At 54.5% G+C, this 23,692-nt stretch overlaps 1 protein-coding gene across 11 annotated transcripts in view; it reads right to left on the bottom strand.

Annotated features, from left to right (window-relative positions):
- NTRK3 (neurotrophic receptor tyrosine kinase 3) overlaps positions 1-23,692 on the bottom strand; it is a 426,694-nt gene that overhangs the window by 268,406 nt on the left and 134,596 nt on the right. The window contains exon 1 of one of the 11 annotated variants that reach the window (XM_036231976.1): positions 16,880-21,870. The exons of the other annotated variants lie outside the window; for them this stretch is intronic. Coding sequence (XP_036087869.1) covers positions 16,880-17,259 — 380 coding nt within the window. The 5' untranslated portion in view covers positions 17,260-21,870. Of the gene's footprint in view, positions 1-16,879; positions 21,871-23,692 lie in introns of those variants that run through there. 11 annotated transcript variants of the gene reach the window in all.

Genomic DNA, 23,692 nt, shown 5'->3' with positions numbered 1-23,692 from the left:
ACAAAGCCCTTAAGTGAACGACAGAACTGAAGCACCTCGCCCTCTGTCGCCCCCGTGTGAACCTGCCCTCACCCCCTCTCACCTCCCCAAGGACTCGTTCGTATTTTGTCCCTTTCTTTTCTGTACCCTCACCATCTACTAGAGTTTTCTGTCAGCATCCGAACACATTCTAGAACAGCCCATCTTAAACGACATCTTGACTCCACGTCCTCCTCCAGCTACCAACTCATGTCTCTGTCTCTCTTCATGGGAAATGTTTTCAACAGGATTGTCTACACTCGCAGGGCCTGCTTCCCCACCTCCCTTTGCATCTTCATCCGATCTGCCTTCTGTCCCTGCCACTCTACTGCAACTACCATGTCGACGTCACCAGGGATTTCCGCCTTGGCGAACCCAACAGACCCTCGCCTGCCATCGCGTTGCCCAATCTCTCGGTAGCATCGTACCTAGTTACCCACGCTTTCTTGCACCATTCTCTTCGCCATGGATTCCTTAACTCCACACTTTCCTGGGTTTCTTTCTGCTCTCCTGCCTGTTCCTTCGTAGTCTCCCTTCTGGTTCCATCTTCTTTGATCTCTACACGTTGGAGTCTCCCAAATTTAACCACCTGCCGTGCCACGGTGACCTCACCCACGTGCTGGCTCTGACCGCCACCTATGTGCTGATGGCACCCAAATGTGCACCTCTACTCAGACTGGCCCCTGAGCTCCAGGCTCCTCCCTGATAGCTCAGAAAGCCCAGCCAGCCCTCGCCTTCCTCAGAGAGGCCTTCCTCGACCAAGCGAGCCGAAGTCATTCTCTACTGCCTTTCTCTCGATCAATAGTTCTCAAGCCGGGGGTGGATTCTGACCCACAGAGAACATTTGGCAGTGTCTAGAGACATCTTTGATTCCCATGACTGGGGTGGCGTTCCTGGCATCTAGTGGGGAGAGGCCAGAGATACTGCCAAGTACGCTGCGATGCACAGGACAGGCCCTCATGGAAAAGGTCGGATCCAAAATGTCAACAGTGCCAAGTCTGAGAAATAAATGCTGCTCTAGACATTTCCTTCATATCACTTGCCGAAATCTGTAATTACTTCGCATACGTGTTTACTTGTTTGTGTCTCTCCCCTAACGTCATGAAGCTCCATGAGGGCAGACAACCCACCTTGCTCACTATTCATTCACTACACTCAGCTCGGTTCTGGTACATCGGTGCAAGCTGAGATGAACAAATGAATATATGACTGTCCTTCCTCAGAACCCTGAGACCGTGTGGCGAGTTATGAAAAGGCTGTGATTTCCCAGTTCTTTATGGAACCGGCATTTTCTCTGACCATCTGAAGAGATTTAAGTTTGAAAAAGGCAAGCTGTGCTTGCTGGGTTGGGCGATGGTAGCAGAACCTCTGGTCCCTACCGGACATCTCAGCTTGTGAACCGGGAGAGAATGAGGAGGTCTCTGATGGAGAGCAGAAACAGCCTGAGGCGGGGAGAGACATATGGGCTTTGACCCCTTCTCCCCGGCGGGCCTCGGAGAGAAAGTCTGAGCGAGGAGTGTGGTCCCAGCCAGGGCAGCTGGCTTGACAGCCTTCCAGCAGTGCGAGCTCTGTGCCTGAGCTCAGCTGGCCCCGGGGGTCCTGAGAGTACTGCCCTTCGGGTGGCCAATTTCCTTAGGAAAATATGAAATGGCCAGGCCACCCTTTACTGAATTATAAAGCACTTATCACTTCTTTAATACTTACCCGCCTAGAGGACTTAATTCACTCAATATGGAAGTTACAGAGGCGAATTGGTAAGTGAGCATTAAGCTCAAGTGCATTGCATAAAGACTTACAAGGGCAATATTTTCCCCTATTAAAAGGGTGGATTTCCTCACTGCAACTTAGCCTCAGAGCTAATGCAGAGAAGTCGCTCCAAGGCCCGGGGCACTTTCACTGTGGGAGGGTAATTCCAGGTCACTGGGAAGGAAGGGAGTCCTTGACTTCGCAGGGATAATTATCCTTGGAACCTGAGGGTGTCGGAGTGATTAGTCAAGGGAACTATCAGAAAGACAAGATCACATTGGTGGTGCCTGCCACTCTCCCTGCACAGCAGGGCTCTGAGAAGGAGAGAGAAGTCACGGGATGGAGGAGGAAGAGTGTGCTGGCTCGGGGCTGGAAGAGGGATGTGCAGTGAAAGGCGGCAGGGGAGGAGGCTGGGTCCTTTAAAGATCTGAGCTCTGGACGGAACCCTGGCTGACGTGTGAGGGAGGAAAAGGAGGTGCTACGACCATCGGAACTTGCAATCTGTAAGGAAGTCCTTAGGGTTCCAAAGGATCCACTCACGGGGCGGCAGAGATGGGTCTCCCGCACTCAGTAAAGGGGATGCGGGGTGTCCTCTTGTTAGCTTTTCCTTGCTCAGCGTGGTGAGCAATTTCCTTTCCTCCCGCAATAAACCCTCTGTTCTTTTCCCCATACACTCACTCTCTTGGAAGCCATCTCTGCATTCACATGACTTCAATTACTGCCTAATTAGAGATTAATTCCAGTTCTACAGCTCTACCCTTGACGCCTAACCTCTCCCCTGTCCTGTAGTGCTTGTTCTCACAATATGCTTCCCCAGACTCCTAAGACAGAATAGCTTTCTTTCCTCCTGAACGCTTCCCAAACTACCTCTGCTGAGTCTTCCTGACTTGAGATATTACAGCAGAGATGGTGAGTAGATTTCAACTTTGATGCAGTTTAAGTGCGTTGGTGAGAGCTCACATCGATTGCTGTGTGTATAAGATTCCTGGGGTTGAGCAAACACGCAAACACACACACACACACACACACACACACACACACACACATTAGTGATGGATTAGTGATGTCTGCCACAAGCACAATATATAGAACAATGTAAGTACCATTTACTAACTATATCTACCCAGTAACCTTTTGACATCTCCCTCTCTCTCTCTCTAATTTGAGCCCTGCCAATTCCTCCCCCATGATATCTCTAGAAACTCCTCTCATCTTTTTATTTCTACAGCCCCTATCTGGGGACACAGCAGCCTCTTAGCCGACCTTTCAGCTTCTAGCCCTTGTGCCCTAACCTGTTAGAGGCTCTACATTTTCAATGATGACTTTGAACATGTCCGTCACTGACTCAAGACCCACCCGGTGGTGAACAAATGTCCCTTACAGCAAACCAAAACTTCTTTTAGAAAGCGTGTAAGCCTGCGGGGAATGCTGTGAGTGAGGATAAGGGATTGTGGAAAGAGGTCCAGACCCTCTGAGGCCAGAAGCAAGGATTCCTCATCCCTGAGTCTGACCCACAGGCCTGGCTGAAATGCTGCCCTGAGGCTCGGATCCAGATAGAAGCTGAGAGAAAGGAGGGGGACTGCTAGGGGCTCGTGTGAATGGCTTCCAAGACTCTCGTGCCCGCCATCCCTATGTCCCTTCATCTCCGACACAAGAAACAAAGTGCCGAGCTGCTTCAGGGAGGTAAGCTCGCCTCACTCAGTCCCTCTCCCAGCTTCTCCCTTGACTTTAGAAGCAGCCTAGGGTACGAAGATCATGAGCTTAACATCGGCACTGAGCCTGGATCTCCAGCCTATCACTGACTGGCCAGGTGATCTTCCATGGCCTCCGGTTCTTCATCCAACTTCATGAAGGCATCAAAAAAATGAATTAAAGCAGTGTTTGTGAAATGCCTAGCACATTGTTTGAAATACACTAGAGCTCAAAGAATGTTTACTTTCCCCTCTCAAAAGAAAAGCAGCGTGACATAATAAGAAATATAAGTATTTGGTACCGCCCCATAAGCGTCTATCAAGGGCTAATGAGGTGACTAGTGGCTGGGGCTCCCCAGGCAGCCTCAGCATGGGGCTGGTGGCCAGGGGAGCCAACCATATGATTTGGGACTTTCAGCCCCATCTGCCTGGAGGTTGAATTAATCACCAATGATTTAACCAACTGCACCTACATAATGAAGCCTCTATACAGGACCTGAAAGACAGGGTTCAGAGGTCCTCCAACTCAGTGACACATGGCGGTGCTGGGAGAGTGGTCCACAGAGAGAGGGCACGGACACTCCGTACCCTGCCCTATGTGTCTCTTGAGCTGTACCCTTTTATGATAAACTGATAATCTGGTAAGTAAACTGTTTCCCTGAGCTCTGCGAACTGTTCCAGCAAATCATCAAACCCAAGGAGGGGGTCCTGGGGACCTCCCATCCATGGCTGAACAGTGAGAAGCCTAGGTGACAGCCTGAACTTGTGATTGGCATGGGACTGAACCCTTAACTATGGGATTGACACCAACTCCAGGCAGACAGTGTCAGCACTGAATTGAGCTGCAGGCCACCGGCTTGGACTCCACACAGAAGTGGAGAACTGGTTGGTATGGAGAGAAAATCACACGTTTGGTGGCAAGAACGGAAGAACTGAGAAGTGAATATTTTCTTTTCAAGCAGTCACTGGATGGTGCAAGGACCGAGGTCAGGAACTGGGCACCCATGGCCAGGCGAGTGACCTGTTGTAGGCGCGGTGGCTGCGGCTGTGACTGCATGCAGCCTGAGGCCCCTTTCCCCACCTCCCCCACTGCCTCCTTCTCCTACTGGAACACAGCCTGCACTTACACGCCAGCCAAACGAAGCTCTGCACCCAGGGCTGGGTCCCCCTGCTTCCTCTGCAAGGCCACTGCTCCTCCCCTGCCAGCCCCCGGGTGCCCAGCGAATGCCCGCGGGGCCGAACGCCTCCGGGGGTTGATATGCGGCATCTGCTTCCCTCCACCAAGCTTTTATCGAACTGTCCCCACCCCGTTGCGGTCATGGGCAGCCCGGCCTCACCCTCCAATTACGGGGAAATTACTTCTGTGCAGCCACCGACGTAGGTGCGCGACCCTGTCGTCGCGGCGTGGCGGCATCGTTTGCCCGGCCTCCCGGGGGACAGTGTTAATTCCCTGACAACGGAGTCCAGCGCATCCTACGTCGGTGGCTGCATATTTCATAATGGCCTCAGGGCCATGAGCGTAACTTTCATTATAGTATATTGTTACCGTTGCTCTATTGTATTATCAGGTATCGTTAATCTCTCACTGTACCTAATTTATAAATTGAACTTTATCGTAAGGATGTACGTGTAGGGGAAACAAAGTACATACAAGGTTGGGTACTACCCTTGGTTTCGGGCATCCACTGGGCGTCTGGGACCAGGTCCCACGGATAAGCGGGGGACAACTGTACACCAGGGCTCAATTTGCAAATCTATCTGCATTTGAAGGAGGCCAGGGGGCCGCAGGTTGCCATTCCCAAACCCCTCTGAGGCTCTTCCCCAGGGGACGCCTGCTGCGTGAGTGAGCCCTCCTCTGTGGGCTTCGCTGCCTGCCCACAGGGCCTCCCCAGTCCGCCCCGCCCAGGGCGGGAGGGGCAGGGGCGCTTTTCTGCGCCACCACCCCGCCACCCCGCGTCTCCGCAGCCTCGCTCGGCGTCTTCCCGCCTCACTCCCACTGGCCAGCTCCCCGCTTCACTGGCTCTGTCTCCCTGTTTCTCCCGTCACTCATCCATTCCTCCCCTCTCCCAGCCGGCTGACCTGTGTAGTCTGAAATCATAGTTGGCGGCGACTGAAAGAAGGCCCCATTCTCTCCAGCAGAACCTCAAAGAACCCAGAGAGTGAGTCGGTGTCCCGAAAGCCGCCGGCACTCAGCGATCTCCTCCGGACTGCTGTTTGGGGGAGCTACAGGGCTAAAGATGCCCTTTTGGTTAAGAGATTCATTTATGCTCCTCTTCACGGTGTGGCCAGCTGGACCCCAGAGCCATCCCCACCCCAGAAGTCCTCCCAGGGCCGCCTCTCCGTCACTGGTCCAGCCCACCCCCTCACGACGACCTGTGCACAGCACTCTTCCTGGGGCAGAGGGCGCTGCCAGGTGAGCACCCACATCTGCGGCACGGCCACCACCTGCAGGAGGCAACTTATGTGCACACGAGAGGCCAAGCAGGTCGCACGCACCTGGTTTCAGCACAAGGTGAGAGCCAGGACAGGCGAGGCCCGGGTCCGAAAGGCAGCGACAGCAGACCAGCATTCCCGGTTCCCTAGGAAACAAACGTGCCGACGGCCGGCAGGAAAATAGGCAAGCAGGGGCCGGATGAGACACCGCGAACCTCCACAGCGAACACCCTGTGTCCTCTCTGGCCAGTCCCACTTCACGCTGCTGGCTGACCTCTCGTCTGTACGCAGTGAGTCAGAATCACAGGTAACACCTGGGCTCGCGACTGGCATCTGAATGGGCAGGGCGGGGGGCACTTTCTTAGGACTGAGCCCTTAACCTGTGGAATCTGATGCCTTCTTCGGGTAGCTAGTGTTAGAACTGAGTTGACTCATAGGACACTCTGCTGGTGGCCAAGAATCCTTGCTGCTCCGGGGGAAACGCGACACACACATTGGAAATCGGGTGCAGAACCCAAAGGGGTGGACGAGCTGGGGAGGCTCCCCCGGCTCCCCAGGTGGGACTCCCCAGGTGCCCGCCCCCAGGGCGACACTGCGCTGCGTGGGGAGGCCGCCGCGCGAGCTGGTCGGCACAGCCGTTCTTCACGCTGGGCCAGTCGTGAGAGCTGGGCCACCCACCTACAGATGTCGCCCTTGCACCCCGACTTTGACTTCCTGCCCCCAGCACAGCCAGACCTCTCATTAGGTCATTTCTCGAATAAAATCCCGGTCCCTCTACAAGTGTCAAGCATATCTGAAGAGCTCGAGATGACACACACACGGCTGTCCTTCTGGAGCAGGTTCTGGGCTATCGCCAACCACAGAAGCCTGGGCAGCAAAGCAGCAGGCTGGGGAGGGCGCGAGAAGCATGTGTCCCCACCCCACGTCGTCTCAAAGACCCAAAAGACCCAGCACCAACTGTGCAACGGCACACAGCAGAGGCCTCTGACGGGGGGAAAGGGGAAGAGCCCCAGCCGAGGCTCCCTCCCAGACGAGCCTCTGCCCCGCCTGGCTTGCCGGCCCTGCCTTCGGCCTCACTGTCAAACCCGGCCTGAGCACACACACACCAGGGCCAGACGCACCGGCTGTGGGGAGAGGGCAGAGATGTACTCCAACATACAGTGCCCCTACTCCAGGTTGCCTTTAAAATTCACGACCCCATGGATGGAGATCGCCTTGTTCCGTCTGAACCTGAACAACAGGTAACGTGGTGGGTCTTGACGGCGCAGCCTCTAGAAACTCCCTATTGTGCTTGGGCCGCGGAAGCAGGAAGCGAGCAAGCATGCCGTATCGGCTTCACTGCCAGCCTCCCCCTGGCCATCGGATGTGCTGCGGCCCTCCGTCCAGCACGCCTGGCCCTTTCCCGGGGAAACGGCCATGTCAGCAACGGGGGCCGTTCCTTCCCAACAGCCAACCCCACGGCCTCAAACACTGTGCGCGGGGTGCCCAGAAAGGCTTCCATCTCCCAAAGACGACACTCGGGGGATCTATCGTTTCATCTCGCTCCTGCCTGGTCTCGGCCACCTCCGGATGTGCCAAAGGGGCTGGAGAAAGGGACGACAAATGCTGTCCCTCCAGAGGGAAGCGAAACAGAGTGGACGAGAGAGGAAGGGAGGGTCACAGTAGGCGAGGACTCCACATCATCGCCTCTCGGCCTGTAACGCGCACGGGAAGCGGGTGAAAATGCGGATTCTGATTCGGCAGGTCTGGGTGGGAGCTAGGATCTTGCCCTTCTTACATGCTCCCAAGTGGCGCAGGTGTTGCTGGTCCAGTGAATACACACCGAGTAAGTAGCAAGAGTCTGTCCACACAGTGCTTGGTACAGAGTGGGCACCCGAAAACACTGTCAGGAGGAGCTAGGTTTGCTGGCAGGAATCACTAGCAAAGAATAAATCATCAGCCAGAGCAGTCAGCTAGACCAATGATTTCCAACCATGGTTTGCACATTAAAATCAAGATAGCCTTTCGAAAATGCCAACGCCTAGACCCCACCCCCAGTGGTTCCGACACCACTGGACATCTGTATTTGTAAAGCTCCCCAGGTGATCCCAACATGCAGCCAGGTTAGAGTGCCACTGACGTCAGCAAAACTGTGTCCCCCCTGCTGAGCCAGGCACTACCCGTGGCAGACTGAGCAAGGCCGAGTTCCTGCGCTCAGTGAACGAGACCACTAACGGGGGCACCAGGTCCACGTGTGCCTCTAATCAAAAAAGTATTACAAGGCATATTTTTATATAAACTGTTTTGGGAATACAGATAAAGCAGCAAGCGATCCAGCCTTGGGGGCAATGGGAGGGGGGAAAAGGGCAGAGATCAAGAGGTGGTGATATCTGGGCCTTAAAAGATGAACAGGAGTTTTCTAGGCAGATAAGGAAACCGGCTGTCCCGAACCTCTGTTCGTCCCCCATTACTGGTCATATGGAGATGATGTTGGGCCAGGAACAGGGTCCTGAATCCTGGGTCCGCTACCTACCACTGCCAGAGGTACATGGCAAAAGTGTATGCCCAGAGAATGAGGCCGACCCCCTGCGTGTTCTCCGTGACGGCTGGCGCTCTTTGGAAAACCACACGGGAGTGGCGGGGATGCCATGAGAGCCAGAGTCCAACCCGCAAAGCAGAGCCCGCACGCTGCCCCTGACGGGGGAAACTTAATGGGCTAGCCAGTGACATGCCGGAATTGCTGAAAAAACAAATAGGAACCACACTGCGATTCAGAGATTAGCAAAAGCAGGAACCCCACAGGCTGAGAAGATAAAAGGAGGAGGTGCTGCCACGAAGCCCGAAGCCCGGGGTCAGAGCCGGCTGGCGGGAGCTGGCAGCAGCGCGGACTGCCCGGCAGGAGCTGGCAACACTGAGAGAGACGGCCAGTGCTAAAGACACAAAGATGAAACCCGGAGAGGGGGCTGGGAGCCCGCCTTCCCCTCTCCCCCCACATGCCAGGCTCAACCAGTGCCTCCCACTGGCCGAACCCAGCCAGGAACCAGCTGGCAAAGCAGCCTGGGAGATGTAGTTTCCTAGGGTCAGGCCCTGTAGGGCAGAGAGTGGATCTATGGAACCGAGCTCTTCCGGATAAATAACAGATTCATTCTGGCCTTCTGGCAAAGGCAGGCTGAGCATATCCCTCATCCCTTTGGGGTTTTTATTTTGGCTGCCCAACCAATGTACTACAGACACTGCCCACACAAGATCTGGGGAGCGGACCGGGCAGATCATCTCTAGCTGCAAATACCCTCCCCATTTGCTACACAAATATCATCCCTTTCTTTGTGTGCGACAATGTGCAAACGTTTGGGAAGCGCTCCTCTAAGCAAAGCTGAGAGAGAGGAGTCGAAGAGAGGCTCCACCCAGGAAGAGGACATTCTTGAACGGGGAGGCTTGCCAAGGCGAAGCAGCCCCAGACCCATGGCACTGAGCGGAACCCCTGGGCGCACCAGGAGAGGTGCAACTCAAAGAGGGTGCTGGTTCCAAAACAGAGAAGGAGCTGCTCTGTCCTCTCCAGGGAGTCCTGAAGATGGAAGAAACTCTCAAAAGGAAAACAAAGTCTGCCCCAGCCTCAGGTTTTGACAGAAGTAAGGGATGCTGTGGAACATCCTATATCTCAAGCACTTACTCCGCCGTAATTCCCACATTCCTTCCTTGCCTTTGCACCTTGATGGTTTGGAATGGAACCAATGTGCCAGAGGCAAAGCTCAAATGCAGTGAGAACTCCACGGGGTAGTGCCTGAAAATGGTGCTGCCGGAGCCTCCACAGGCCCAGGAGGTGGCCAAGACCCAGACCCAGAACCAGAATTTGCACGTGATTTTGTTTAGAAATTCTCTAAGTTCATTTCTATCGAGTCCACGGAGAAAGCCCAGGCCTGCCTTCACAACTAGTACCACCAAGACCTCCTAGTTTATTTGCTTACAAATGGACCGTGAAAGCTTGTCCTGAGATTGTGGCCAATGAGTACAACCACTACTGTGCCTTTGACCAAAGGCGGGACACCTGAGACACCTCCAATGAATGGCAGCTTTGCAAGAGACGCGTGAAGCAGTGATCAGACACCCTTCCTGTGACCCGGAGGAGCCAGAGTTCCATCCAAGTCCCCGGCATCTCATCTTTACTCAAGCTGGATTTGTATATACGCCCTTCATTTTTCTAAATTTTAATTTAGATAAATTTTATCTTGAGATAAAATTCACATAACCAAATTAACCTCGAAAGTGTCTAATTTAGCAGCATTGAGCACATTCATAATGTCATGCAAGCACCGCTTCTACCTCCAAAACATTTTCATCACCACCAGAAAATCCCATATCCATCGAGCAGGTCCTCCATCTGCCTGCTCCCCGGGGGCCAGCAACCACCGAGCTTCCTGTCCCTAAGGATTCACCTAATCTCAACAGTTCATACAAGTGGAATCATATGATACATGCTGTTTGTATCTGGCTTATTTCACTTAGCATGTTTTTGAAATTCATTCACGTTGTAGCATGTACCAGAAATTAATTCTTTTTTATGGCTGAATAATATTCCATTGTAGCTATGCCACATTTTGTTTGTCTATTCAATGGTTAATGAACATTTGGGTTGTGTCCACATTTTAGCTATTGTAAATAGTGCTACTAGGACATTCATGTATGAGTTTTTGTTTGAATGCTATTTTTAATTCTTTTGGGTATATACCCCAGAGTTCCACCCATTTTGAAAGGATTTGAGGGAACATATAACATAGACATAATATAAAATAGTGAAATTGGGTATAGAAATGCAACGGGCTTAAAAGAGAACAAAGGATATATTCATAGGACTCTAAGATGAACTAATTCCCACAACAGGCACTGAATTTTGCCATGGGTTCCCTGGCAGCCGAGTTGAAAAGGGAAACTAAGTCATTTTTAGAGGTAAACAATAAATCTAGAAAGGCATCTATAACATAGATCTTTGTATGAAAGATTGTATCTGACACTGTACAAAACATATTCTTTCTATTTCTGCTAGAGACAGAAATGTTTTTCAAACGAGTAATTTTGTTTTTTCCTTTTTAATCGACTCTACATGGATCATGAACACATTTAAACTGTAATTCAATAAAATCAATTTTGTAAGATAAAGCTAACAAAATATGGCCCCCACACACTGCTTTCTAAATGCCCAATACATGAATCAAACATGAATCAAAGAAGTAACAGCTGAAGTGTCCACCGCAAGTCCCTAGGTTTGTTCCTTCAGCACGTCTCTGGAGTCTTCAGCATAGGCCTGAGACACGCTGACTTAGAAGAGAGCCTTAAGCTTAGACACGAGACAGGCAAGAGGGAGAGCGCCACGCGGCCGTGGGTTTACGAGCTGCCTCTGTGTCAGCGAACCCCATTCCACCCAACACTGTCACTGCTGGACCTGGGCTCGGGTGCCCTGACCTCCTTCTCCCAGCTCTTCTCACTCTCCCAGCCGGGTCCAAGCTGCATCAAACCTCCTTTAGTTGCTGCATCTCTGTCTCTGTCTCTTTTGCACACGTGCGCACACACACAACCAGGTGACCGAACAGCCAGCACTACTTTTCACTCCCAAGGCTGCCACGGGCTGAGGAGAAACTCGCCAAGCAAACCTCCCAATATTTCGGCTGCAGGACAAACATCAGAGCCCCTGGACCGAGTGGGGCCCAACTCTATCCTCACTCCATACTAGGTCAGAAGTACCCCCCACTCCTGGGGAAGTGGGTCACAACAGCACCTGTTCGTCCGAGGTTTACGATACTGTAAATGGGTCACAACAGCACCTGTTCGTCCGAGGTTTACGCTTCTGTGCCTTACAGGGACCAGCACGACTGGCTTCCCTGCGTGGGTCTCTGACAGCCGGGAAAAACAGGAGCATTAATCGCTCCCTTGCTGCCTGGAGTAGTACATCTCATCTCACGCCCTCCTCACGAGCCTCTGCGGTTGGAGCATCATTCCTGTCTGACACATGAGGACACTGAGGCCTATGAGGATCGAGCGACTGGCTCCAGGTCTCACAGCTGGTAGGTCCACAGCCCTCCCTGACCAGAGGAAACTGTCTACTTTGAAAAGTATCTGGGTCCCCTCACCTATTTTTACAATCAGAATAACACGGGAGGAGGGACAAGGACGAGCTGCCTACGCATGTGCATTCGAGATTCTGTTCAAGTTCACCCCAGCCCCTCTCTTGCAAGAGCCGAGGCTGCAAAGTCCAGACAGACAGACACGGCAGCTTGGCGCCGCCTGGGGCATGAAGAGAGCTGTGTGGTTCCGAGCAGATGTGTAGGTGGACTTGAGATAGTAACAGCACGTGCACAGTGCTTACTCACTGCCAGGCACTATTTAGAGCACTCAGGATTCATCAACTTGGAACCCTCACATGCCCTGTGACGTAGATACTACCACTCTCTCCATTTTACAGAGAAGCGGCTGAGGCACAGAGGGACCGAGTAACTTGCCGAAGGCCACACAGCTCAACCAAGACTTGAACTGAGCCCGTGTGGCCCGGGCAGCCATGCTCCTGGCCACTGCAGTTTCCCGGGGCTCCCATAACAAAGCACCTCAAAACAGGGGGCTTAAACCAACTTATTCCCCCACAGTTCCGGAGGCTCGAGGTCTGAAACCAAGGTGTTGGCAGGGCCATGCTCCTCTGATGGCTCCAGGAGAGGGTCCTTATTTGCCTCTTGTAACTTGCAGCCGTTGCTAGCAATCCTTAACCCTCGCTGGCCTGTAAATGCGTCACTCCAGTCTCTGCTCCATCGTCACGTGGCCTTCCTTCCTCTGTGTGTCTCTGGGCCTCCATGTGGCCTTCTCATAAGGACACCAGCCATTGGATTTAAGGCTCGCCCTACTCCAGTATGACTGCATCTTAGCTAATGACATCTGCAAGGACCCTATCTCCAAGTAAGGTCGCATTCTTAGTTTCCAGGTAGACAAGAATCTGGGGAAGACATCATTCGACCCAGTACAGCCGCTGTGCTATACTCACTCTGTCTGGAAGGAGAGGTGACTAGAGCCAGAACTTCTTTGAGCCAGAAAAAATATAAAGCAGAAAATGAAACCAGAGATAATCAAAACGAAAATCAGTCCCCAAAGAACACTCTGCATCTTTCCCCAGTGAGGCCCAGCCTCCTCCAGAATGCCTGCCCAGATGACCCCAACCTGGAGTCTGCATCCCATCCTCGCAGCCAGCTGGGCACAGCCCTGTCCGCCACTAGGAGGTGAGTTCCACAAGGGCGTGGCCCACAGGGATCGTCCTCACGCCCAGAGCCCAGAGCAGGGCCGGGCTCGTGACGGGTGCCCGGCAAAGGCGTGGGGAGCGCGCAGCTCTCTGGGTCCCCTTCCTTCTCCCCACTCCTGCACCCAGTTTTCCCCTGTGTCTAGCACCTCAGTTCAGGAAGCAATTCTGAAGCTTGGGAGTCGATGTTTCTCAGAGAACAGATATCCCACTTGGTTCACAGTTTCTCTGACAAGTTCAAACGGAGCGCCACCCTTGAGGTTCGGGGAAGGAGAAGCCCCGTCCCCAGGGATGGGCTAGAGCGGCAGACCCCTCACAGCTCCCTCGCTCGCTCACACTCGCTCACTCCGTGTGCACACATCCACCCCTGCATCACAGTGCCAAGCACTAGGCCCCGCCCCGCCGGCCCCTGCCCTCTCAGCGTTAAATGCTGCCTTGCAAGACGCCGGGAGGGAGCCACCAGGAGACAGCTCCGGAGGGTCAACGGGCAGCTCTCAGCAGAGATCGGCTGATGCAGTGATGAAAGGTGGGAACAGAAGAGGCCTAAGGAATTCCAGAATGAGAGATCGGGAAATTGAGGACCTAATGCCACAAGGGAATGCACGATAAATACAGAGGCATATTGAAAACTGAATGCCAAGTGGACCACCCCTGGGCAGAAATCTGCCTCAGGGGAAAGAAATTGGTGACTGGGAGGGCAACTGTTCACTGTACCTTTTGAATACTGAACCATGTTGAATGGCATATGCAAAGAACAAATAAAATGGAAAAGTGTAAACATTAATGCAAAGGGTCCCTGCTCTTAACCCCCAGTCTGTGCAATCACATCATGAGACGAAGGAAACAATCCTTCATCCTCCTTGTCCCTAATAAGACAATGTACACAGAGCACAGGGCGGTGCTCAGGGATGTTAGAGGCCTCAGCCCATGGCACTGCCATTTAATCCAGGATCAGAGGAGGGGTGGGGCAGAGGGGGCGGGAGCTGTCCAGCCCTGACCCCAGAGGAACAAAGCGCTGGGTAAAAGGGCATCCTAAGCCAAGTCTGGTTTGCACTGGGACTGCCTCCAGAGGTCAGAAGGGGCTCAAGGTCCAATGTCACGGCCACGCCAGGGATGAGTGCTGAAAACCACGCACAGTGGCCCTGGGCACTGGCCCCAGCTAAGAGAGAAGCCATCCTGGTGTGCCTGGAGCCTAGGAAGGAGAGAAACCTTGCTACAGAATCAAATGTGCCCCAAGAGCCCTCCCCAGGGCTGACTACCCCAGCCTGAGCACGTGGCCCCAGGACGGGCGGGGGACGCAGTTCTGCACAGCCCTAGGTGGCAGTGAGGTCCAGCAGAGGGAGAGCCCTCGCCTAATGCAAAACAGGACTCCACGAGGTACAACCCCTGGGGTGGCCCAGGATGGCAACGGTGATTTGCCTGGTGAATGAGAGTCACCACCACCCTTAGGGGACCCGAGGGGTGTCCTCCGCCCCAGTAAGAGCTCCAGAATCCACTACCTGCCCCTCTCTTGGTAAACACCTAAGTCTGCCTTGCTGTAGTTATCTGTGGATCAGCCTCAGGCCCCACTCGTCTTTGTCTACAGATCCCTTCAGAATAAGAACTATATTTAGTTGTGACTCCAAAGTACCAGGGGAGTGAGGCGACCTCAGCAGTGTGTGGTTCAAGGTCTTTGGCTCTTCGGAAGTGACTCTTGCCGTCAATAAGCACATGAGGACATGATCGACAGCAGTAACCATTAGGGAAATGCAGATCGAAACCTCAACGCGACATCGCCTCACACCGTCAGGTACGATGAACGAGCAGAGAACCAGCAGTGCTGGCGAGGCTGTGGAGAAGCGACAACCCTCGTGCACTGCTAGCTGGGGTGTGAAACGGTGCGGTCGCAATGAAAGCCCAGATGGCGGCTCCTCAAAAACAGAACCGCCATGTGACCCCGCAACCCCGCTTCTGGGTAGGGACCCGAAAGAACCTCGAAAGCAGGGTTCTGAAGAGAGATTTGCACACCCGCACTCAGAGCAACATTATTCGCAATGGCCAAAAGGTGGAAATGACCCGAGTGGCCATCACTGGTAAACAAAATGTAGTACACACATACCAGGGAATATCATTCAGCCTTCAAAAGGAAGGAAATTCTGACACATGCTACAAGATGGATGAAACGTGAGGATGTTATGCTGAGTAAAACAAGCCAGTAACGAACAGATAACTACTGTAGGAGTCTGCTTACGTGAGGTACTTAGTCTAATCCACGGAGACGAAAGGAGAACGGCGGCCGTCAGGGGCCGGGGGGAGGACGGAAGGGGCGCCATCACCTGGTGGGTGCGGGTTCAGTGTGACAAGATGAAGAGCTGGAGGTCTGAACACCACTGCGCTGCGCACTTCGAACGGTGAGGATGGTAAATTTTACGCTATGAGTGTTTTACCACAATTAAAAAAGGAAAACAAAACGGACTCTTGCGCCCATTCACCAGGCCGCCCTGGGGGCCACCGCACTGGAAGAATATTCGGAGGACAGGAATCTCAGCTCTTCTCAAAGGCCACTGGGGGCCCCAGGACACCTCTGTGCCCTGAAACGAGCACAGTGCTGCAGGGAGGAACCATTTCGCATCTAGCCTGACCCACTACACGTCACGAGACTAACCGCCTGGCTTCAGTGTGAGCAGACACCCTACGTGGAGGCCTTCACAGAAAACCGCCCAAGGGGAAGCGAGCAGGCCTTCGCTGCAAGGCCACAGGCTCTGGCAGAGAAGACCCGGGCTATGGAGCCAGACGGACCTGGGTTCGAACCCCGACTCTTCCGCTTGGTAGCTCTGCGACAGTGTGTGACTACTGGATCTTTCTGAGCCTAGACTTCTTCCTCTGTAAAACAGGATCATAATGCTCACCAACAGCCCTGTTCCGAGGGTTTGAGAGGATTCTCGCTAAGCAGCTGACACAGAGAAGGCACTGAATACGTGATCTTACGGTGATGACGATGCCGAGTTTCGACCACTGTGCTGCCAGCGAGAACCGCCACGTGCCTACCCTCCGGCTCACACCCAGCTGCAGGACGTGGGTTCCTGAGAGGTGCTACCCCCAGGCCACGTGTGACTGTGTTGCCCCAACGCCCCACACCAGGGCCAGAAGCGCAACGACATCGCTGCCAGCACTGGCTCCTACGTCTGCTCCCTTCACTGGGGATCGATTTCAGGTGAACCCTGTGGGAGGAGGAGCTTTAAGGCAGCAGAGCCTCCACTGGCCTACGAGCTCCTCATGCTCATCCGGAGCCACCTGCCTGCAAACCCAGCCTGTGTCCCCACCAAGGCCTTTCTCCATCTCAGCAGCAAGGACAGTGAGAACCGAAGAGCCCTGAGATCTTCCACCTGGTCCCTCTCACAACACAGCCTGGATGACAGATGACATAGCAACGGCCCTAGCTACGATGACAGGAGACAACCTCTTGGACACAGACCGATGGGAAATATGTAAACAACAATCAGCCGTGTGTGGAGGAAGGGCTGCAGAGGGCCAGCGGTGCACACATGTGCAGGACGCCACCTGCCTGGCCACAGAGGGAAGCCCATTAGCCATGTCCAACTTCCCCTTTCAACATCAAAGCAAAAAAGTCAACGGGAAAGGGACAGGGGAGGCTGAAAATCCCTCTGACCTGAAGCAAATTAAGCTTAACACTCTCTGGCCAGCTGTGCGGCTGCTGGGCTCCAATTGTGCTATCTGCTCGGTAAGAACAGCTCCCCAGTACCTGCAGGCGGGGCTGAGAGAAGCCCCAGCTGACGGCTGGGCCGCTGCAACTGTGGTGGGGTCCCGGAGCCCCTCGCCACTTGGGGCTGGGCCTGCAGCGCAGAAGCCTGCCTCCTGGCCCCAACACCCATCAGCCACGGAACCCGGCCACAGCCTGAAAGTGAAAACCAGCTCTACTTCCGTCTCACTCTGGGAGAAGCCGCCCGTCTCCCGGCACAAGGTCGACTGAGCCCAGGCCTCCACCAGCCCAGCTGTGGGGGCATTTCCAGCTGCAAAGCAGTTTGTTCTGGTGGGAACTGAAGCTCCTGGAGTGGTGACTTGTTCAAGGGTGATGAAGGTCAAAATAAAAATGAGAAGAACGCTGATGGCAGTGACTAACATGCACTGAGGATCCTTGGGCAACCCGCTGAGTAGGTTATCCCCAAAGCAGGCACGACGAAACCAAGGCGCCCGATGACTCTCTCAAGGTCACATAGCTGCCACTGCGAAACCCGCATCAAACCCAGGAATGTCCTCACTTCTCTCTCACCCCTAACAATGCCTAAAACGTAACCTGCATACTGCCAGGGGTGGGGAGCTGTAACACCTGCAGAAAACCCCCCAGCAAATCTGGCTACAATTTAACAGGCTTGGGTTTAAGAGATGATGTAATCGGTAGACCAAAATACAATAAGATACAATAAAATAAATGAAAGGAAAAAGGATGCCAGCAGCAGGGATGACAATGACCACAGTGGTTCTGGGCCACACACACAGACACTGTAAAAGTTCCCCAAGCAAACGAAGAGCCTAAGTATTTCAGGGACCGCAGGGGGATGGGGGTCCCTGTGGCAAGAGTCCAACTGGAGGCAAAGAGAGGTCACACGAAACACCACAAATAAAATCCCAGCTTGTCCTGCCCATTGGAACGATGGGGACCTCAAACACCGCCAAGCCACAGACTGGCGGGCCAGCCTCCAATGGGGCCTGCTGGAAGAGAAAATGCCACCGTGTGCAGGTACAGACGGCAGTTCCCATCCAGGCTTAGCCACGCAGCAGCCGTGTGACGCTGGGCCGGTCACTCAGCTTTCCTGTGCCTCAGATCTGAGAATGGGGGTGAGCAATACCCAATGTGTAAGTTACTGCGGATACAATGTGAACAGAGACGGGAAGTGGCCCAACCCTGCAATGCTGTCAGGAAACGCTGGCTGGATGAAGGCCCCTCTGCAGGCGGCCCAGGAGCCCACCCATCTTTTGGACCACCCATTTCCAGCACATGGCCACACATGCCGGCAGCCGGCCTCTCCCAGCTGGAGCAGGAGCATTCTAACGGCCCCTCCCACCAGCCGCGGAGTCAGGCCGTAGGACTCGGCATTCCCACCCCAGTCTGAAAACGAAGCACCCACAAGAAATGATCACAGCAGAAAGGGCCCGGGAGCAATCTGTCTATGGATGTAAACCCTAGATGTGCATCTGAAACTCCTGGGGCATTAACAAAAGTGCTGGTTCCCGGGCCAGGCCCCAGACAACAGGGTCACACCCCCAGGATGGGGCCCAGCCCTCTGTACTTGTAACGAGCTCTCCTGGGGATTCTCGTGCCCGGCCAGGGTTGGAAATCACGTCCAACATTTTCATTTTACAAATGAGGAAACACTATCGCTTATGGACTTAATGCTGATTAATTTCAATTACTCTTTTCCTGGTTGCAAAGTAACACAAACTCTTTGTGGGAAGTTTGGAAGAAAATGAAAAGATCTCAAGAAAATTGGAGTCCCTCATCACGTCTCACAGAGACACCCGCCCTCGGCGCTGGGAGCATGTCCTCCTGTCTTCACTCCTGGGCAGGTGACGACGGATGCGCAACTCGAACCCTAGCGTCCCTTCGCTTACATTTTATCTCAGGTGTTTTATGCTGTCATTACAGATTCATAAGAGGAAATCAATAAAAGTGAAAAGATTGAGAGATTTTAAACATGGCAAATACACAAGGTGAGTAGCTAATGACCGCCGAGGGCGCGGCCAGGACGCAGGTGTCCTGGTCCTGGTGTGGTGCTCACTCCTTCACCTGCCGAGTTTGTAACCGCCCCTCCCCCAACACGCACCTGAACAGCCAGTCCGGGCACTGAGGCTGGCTCCCCAGTGGTGGGTGAACACAGGCGGCGGGGGGTCTTGTTCCATGGCTAAGGGTAGCCCAGGGAGTCAGATTACAAACAAATATAAACTAATGACACAGCTGTCAAGACCGATTAGGCTGCACAAAAGAAAAATTACAGGGCTGTTTGGTCCCAACGATATAAGATTAATTTATCAATACAGCTTACGAGACACTGGAGAGATAACCACCAGAATAAGGCTTTCTCACACACCTTCTAGACAACTGGAAGCTCTCGGCCACAGAGGCCGGCCTGCCTCAGAGCATGGGCCAGAACGCAAGCTTCTCGGCCCAGGCAGGTGGGGCGGTCGGTACAGAGGGCTGTGTGCTGGCCAACTGGAACTTGGGTCTGAGCTCAGATTCTGTCACACAGGCATGGGCACCACTCCTGGAGCCCAACTCCTACACATACGCAAGTCTACGTGTGCCCCCAATACTGCCCGGCACTCAGGCACACAATCGGTGCTCAAACCGCACAAACCCATGAGGTAGGCACCACGATAATCCCCAATCTACAGATCAGAAAACTGAGGCGTAGAAAGTTTGAATGACTTGGTCAAGGTCACACACCCGGCAGGGACCAGCCCTAGGATTCTAACTCTGGCAGCCTCTACAATCTATGCTCTGACCCCAGAAAGTGCCTTTCGATAATGCAGCAATTGTAAAAAATACGTATTCTGTGTTCGTTTCACCCATCGCTTCCAGTTTACAGAACACGTGCACATCCCACTGTGCACAGAACTCACTGTCATCATCGCGTGAAATGTCCAGACACTTCTACTTCACAGTGAGGAAACAGAGGCAGGCACCTAGAGCTCAAAGACTTTCCGACATGTTTAGGCTGTCATTAGGTTGAACTACAGAAAACTACCATTGTTGTCAACCAAAAGTGGCTGAATATTGGCACTTTAACATGGACTGGCTGCTGACAGCCATAACCTATAACCAGAGGACCCACTTCCGAAGTGCTGGGTGCCAGGTACGCTGCTAGACATCTGGAATTTTCCGAACCACTCCACAAGGTCAGTGCCATCATTAATAGCAGACAAGGAAACCAAGGTTCAGGGTCACATCGTGACACGCTGAAGGCCCCACAGCCAGACAGCAGCCGAGAAGGACTACGGGGTCGTTGTGGGACCTACAAATCCTTTTGGGACGCTGGCTGCCTCATGCCCTGCACTGAGTGCCCTTCGAGCTCAAACCAGGCGGTTGGGTGAGGAGAGGCGGCGGGGGCAGGCAGGAGGGCGGGTGGCCAGGGCTGCAGGCTCAGGGCACGGCCGGGGCTCAGCAGAAGGCAGATGTCAGCAGCTCCCACTGGAAACACCCCCAGCACACAGGCCCCAGGGCAGACAGTGACCTCCCCCAGAATCAGCCAAGCAGAATGTCCTTGACCAGCTGGCCAGGGCAGAGTGTCACACGGAGGCCGCCCAGGAGGATTGTGCGGCCGTGTCATCAGCGCTGAGTGCCAGAAGCAGGGGCTTGGCGGCCCGTCACAGCTGTGCCCCTGCTGCCTCACTGCCCTCTGCCTCCCTAGAGCCCCGCTCTGCCACTCGCTCAGGGCAGAGCGGCAGCTGGCAGGTGAGGGCTGCACTGGGGACACGGGCGGCAAGGGCAGATGGGGGGGCCTCGGTGCCCAGAACTAGGGCTGGGGAGGCGCCGTGTGAGCGGGCAGCTGTGACGTGTGTGCCCTGCTCTCTGCCCTCGGACGAGGAACTCGGCCATTCCCGGTCTCCATTTGTTTCTTTGCCTGTGAAACAGGCATAATGACAGCACCTACCTCCTTAGGCCACGGGAGGATTAAATTGTGATATTGCACATTAAGAACTCTGAGCACAGAATTAGTGCTCGATAGAAGGTGATCGTTGCCGTTATTAACAAGATGGGAGGAGAAGACGTGAGAAGTTATGGCTCAGGGTGGAGACTGCAGACGGGCAGTGCCCCACGGGCAGAGGCCCGGCGGGACACAGGACGATGAGACAGGGGAGGTAGGACTGCGGTTCTGACGGGAGTATTCTCTCTACTCCGAGGAGCTGCAGAATTCACAAGACACAGGCAGCACCCACATAACTGGGAGGACCCCATCGGAGCCCCATGGGAGCAGCAGGGCAGCCGCACAGGCAACCGCCCTGGACCCCAGCCTAGGCAGGGCACAGTCAGAAGGCCCTGTGGGAGAATCAGGCCTGAGAGGGATGAGGGAGACCTAAAGTTCAGAACAGGGCTCCCCCTGCAAGGTGGGGGAGATGTCTGCCCCAGACACCACAGCTCAGAAACTAGACCTGAGGGGGAGGGTCCGGGACAGGCTGGGAGGCGGAGGCTGAGGCCTCAGGAGCAAGGCGTTAGGAACCTCAGGCCCCTGGCTGCGCGCGCAGACAAGCTCCATGCCATCCGCCCTCTGGGGCCCGAGCGGCCAGGTCCAAATACATTGCCCTCCACCTCCCAGCTGAGTGGCTTCAGGGACCTTATCTACCAGCCTCGCTGAGCCTCAGTTTCCTCAACTGTCAAGGGGAGCTAACGATGGCGTTAACTCCACCTTCAGACAAACGCTGTGATTATTTCTGAGATCACCTGCGTAAAGTCCGTCGCAGGACCTGGCACACATCAGACGTCAGTGAAGAGCAGCCACCACGACTGTCATCATAGTTAGTCCTCACTCAGTGTCCTCATCGGTCCTGCGACTTGAAGCAGAACGACCTAAAATGAAACCAACTTTCCCACAGGATAACTGATAGAAACGAGAGCTGAGTTCCTACGGCATCTCATCAATGCCAGAATGCAACGATGATGGACCAAAGGACGTCGCTGGAGGACGCGCTGGACTCCGCTGTGCCACGTGGCCAGCGACGCCCGTGGGCCCAGGCGCGCGGGGCCCGGGCGCGCTGCGCCGAGCGCTGTGACGATGCTGGGATGACAAGCGCCGCTTAGACACAGCCTGCCGGTGACCTTGAGCAGTCCCCATCTCCTCAGGGAGGCTGCTGCATAAATGATCCTGGCACCGCGACGGCAGGGGAGGGGTGCGGCAGAGGTGTGGGGGACCCCCCCCCACCGCCCCCAGCCCAGGCGGGCGAGCTCTGCAGGAGGAGCTGGGGGCAGGAGCCGCCCCTGGGGAGCAGGGCAGCGCTGCAGCCCTTTGCTTTAAAAGCTGACTCTTTTGATATCGTTTGCTTTTTTTTCCTATAATTATCTCTACTTTATTCTCCTTTAGTATTTAGTGAAGCTTTTTTCATTTAAATGCCAACCAGTACCAAAAGGACACAAGAAAGAGGGTGTTTCTCATGGGGGGTGAGGGTGCAGGGGAGAGGGTGATGCCAGCGATATGAGAGGCAAGGAACCTCGAGATCAAACAAAAGGGACCAATTTATACCCACAGGGTCTCTTTCCAACAGGGGCCTGGGTTTTGCTTAAGAGAAGCCATTTCTGTACATGCACACACAATCAAACACTGGGCTCAAGCACATGTGGTTTCTCTGTTGGGCTGGAGGGACCAGGGGCTGCACGCTCTGCCTGATCCCAAAGAGACCAGCCAGCCAGAGCTGCAGAAGCCCCCAACCCTCTGTATCCCCTCTGCAAACCCTAAGAATGCTCAGAGTTTTGTAGGAGAGACCCCTGGAGGCTATTCAGAGAAGACCCCCAAAGCAAGTGGCAGACAACTGAGAGCGGACAGGAGGCTCTGGGGCCCGACTGCAGCACAAGTAAGGCTCCCCTTGACAGCTCTGCTTTAAGTCATCCTCCGTTTCAATTCATAAAAGACCATAACCATCAGGACCAGCCAGGCACGGCCCACTTCCCTTCTGATGCGTTTCCCACCAGGGTGGGTCCATGAAGACAGGATCCTAAGCCCCATCCTGAAATGCAAGGACCCCTGCTGGGCCAGCATGCACTATCCCCTAAAAGGCAAGAAAGGGGCTTTCCCCAAGAGGCTGGGGGCCTGAACAGGGCAGGTGCCTTCCTGGGGGCCCAGTGAGCACTGGTCAGAGGTCACTCACTGCCCTAACACACACAGCCCACAGCTGTTTCTGCCTCTAGCCTCGAGCTCCTCACCAAGCCAACGGTGAATCTAGGAAGTGGCCTAGAACTCAAGAAAGTACTGGACTCAAAGTCCAAGGCCTGAGTGTGAGTCCTCATCCTGTGAGGTCTGCCCTGTGCCTCCGGACAAGACCTCTTGCCTCGGGCCTCAGTTTCCTCATCCGTGGAATGCGGGAAGCGACCCAGCCCATCCCCACGTCCCTAGCCCCAGCTCTGAGACTGAGGCTGCAGGACCACGGCAGCAGGCTTGGTCTGTGTCCTCGTCCCCTCTTCCGACTCCGTGGGGCCCGGTTTCCCACCCGCCCAGCGTCTCCTGCTCCCGCAGGTTCTCCTCTCCACTGGCTCCTTCCATCCTGCCCACAAGCACATTTCGGTCTCCTCCATTCCTTAAACAAAAATGCATTTCCTGCCAACCTACTGCTGGCTGTCCCTGGGCACCCAAATACCTCGGAGGAAGAGCAGCATTCGCTGCTTCAACGGCCCAAGTCTGCCCCTCTCCTGAAGCCCTACCCTCACCTGGTCATGGACTCGGCTGACCACGTCCCTTGTCCAGAGCCCGCGTCCCGTGGCGGCAGCGCCACGGCCTTCCCCCTGCTCGCTCGCGCCCTGTCTGGCCCTCTGTCCTGACTCCCGCCTCCAAACGCAGGCAGCCAGGGTCCT

The sequence above is a fragment of the Rousettus aegyptiacus genome, unplaced genomic scaffold, assembly GCF_014176215.1.
Source record: "Rousettus aegyptiacus isolate mRouAeg1 unplaced genomic scaffold, mRouAeg1.p scaffold_m13_p_14, whole genome shotgun sequence".
NCBI classification, from domain to species: Eukaryota; Metazoa; Chordata; class Mammalia; order Chiroptera; family Pteropodidae; genus Rousettus; species Rousettus aegyptiacus.
Note: the sequence above shows the minus strand (reverse complement) of the source record. Positions and strands in the feature narration are given on the sequence as shown.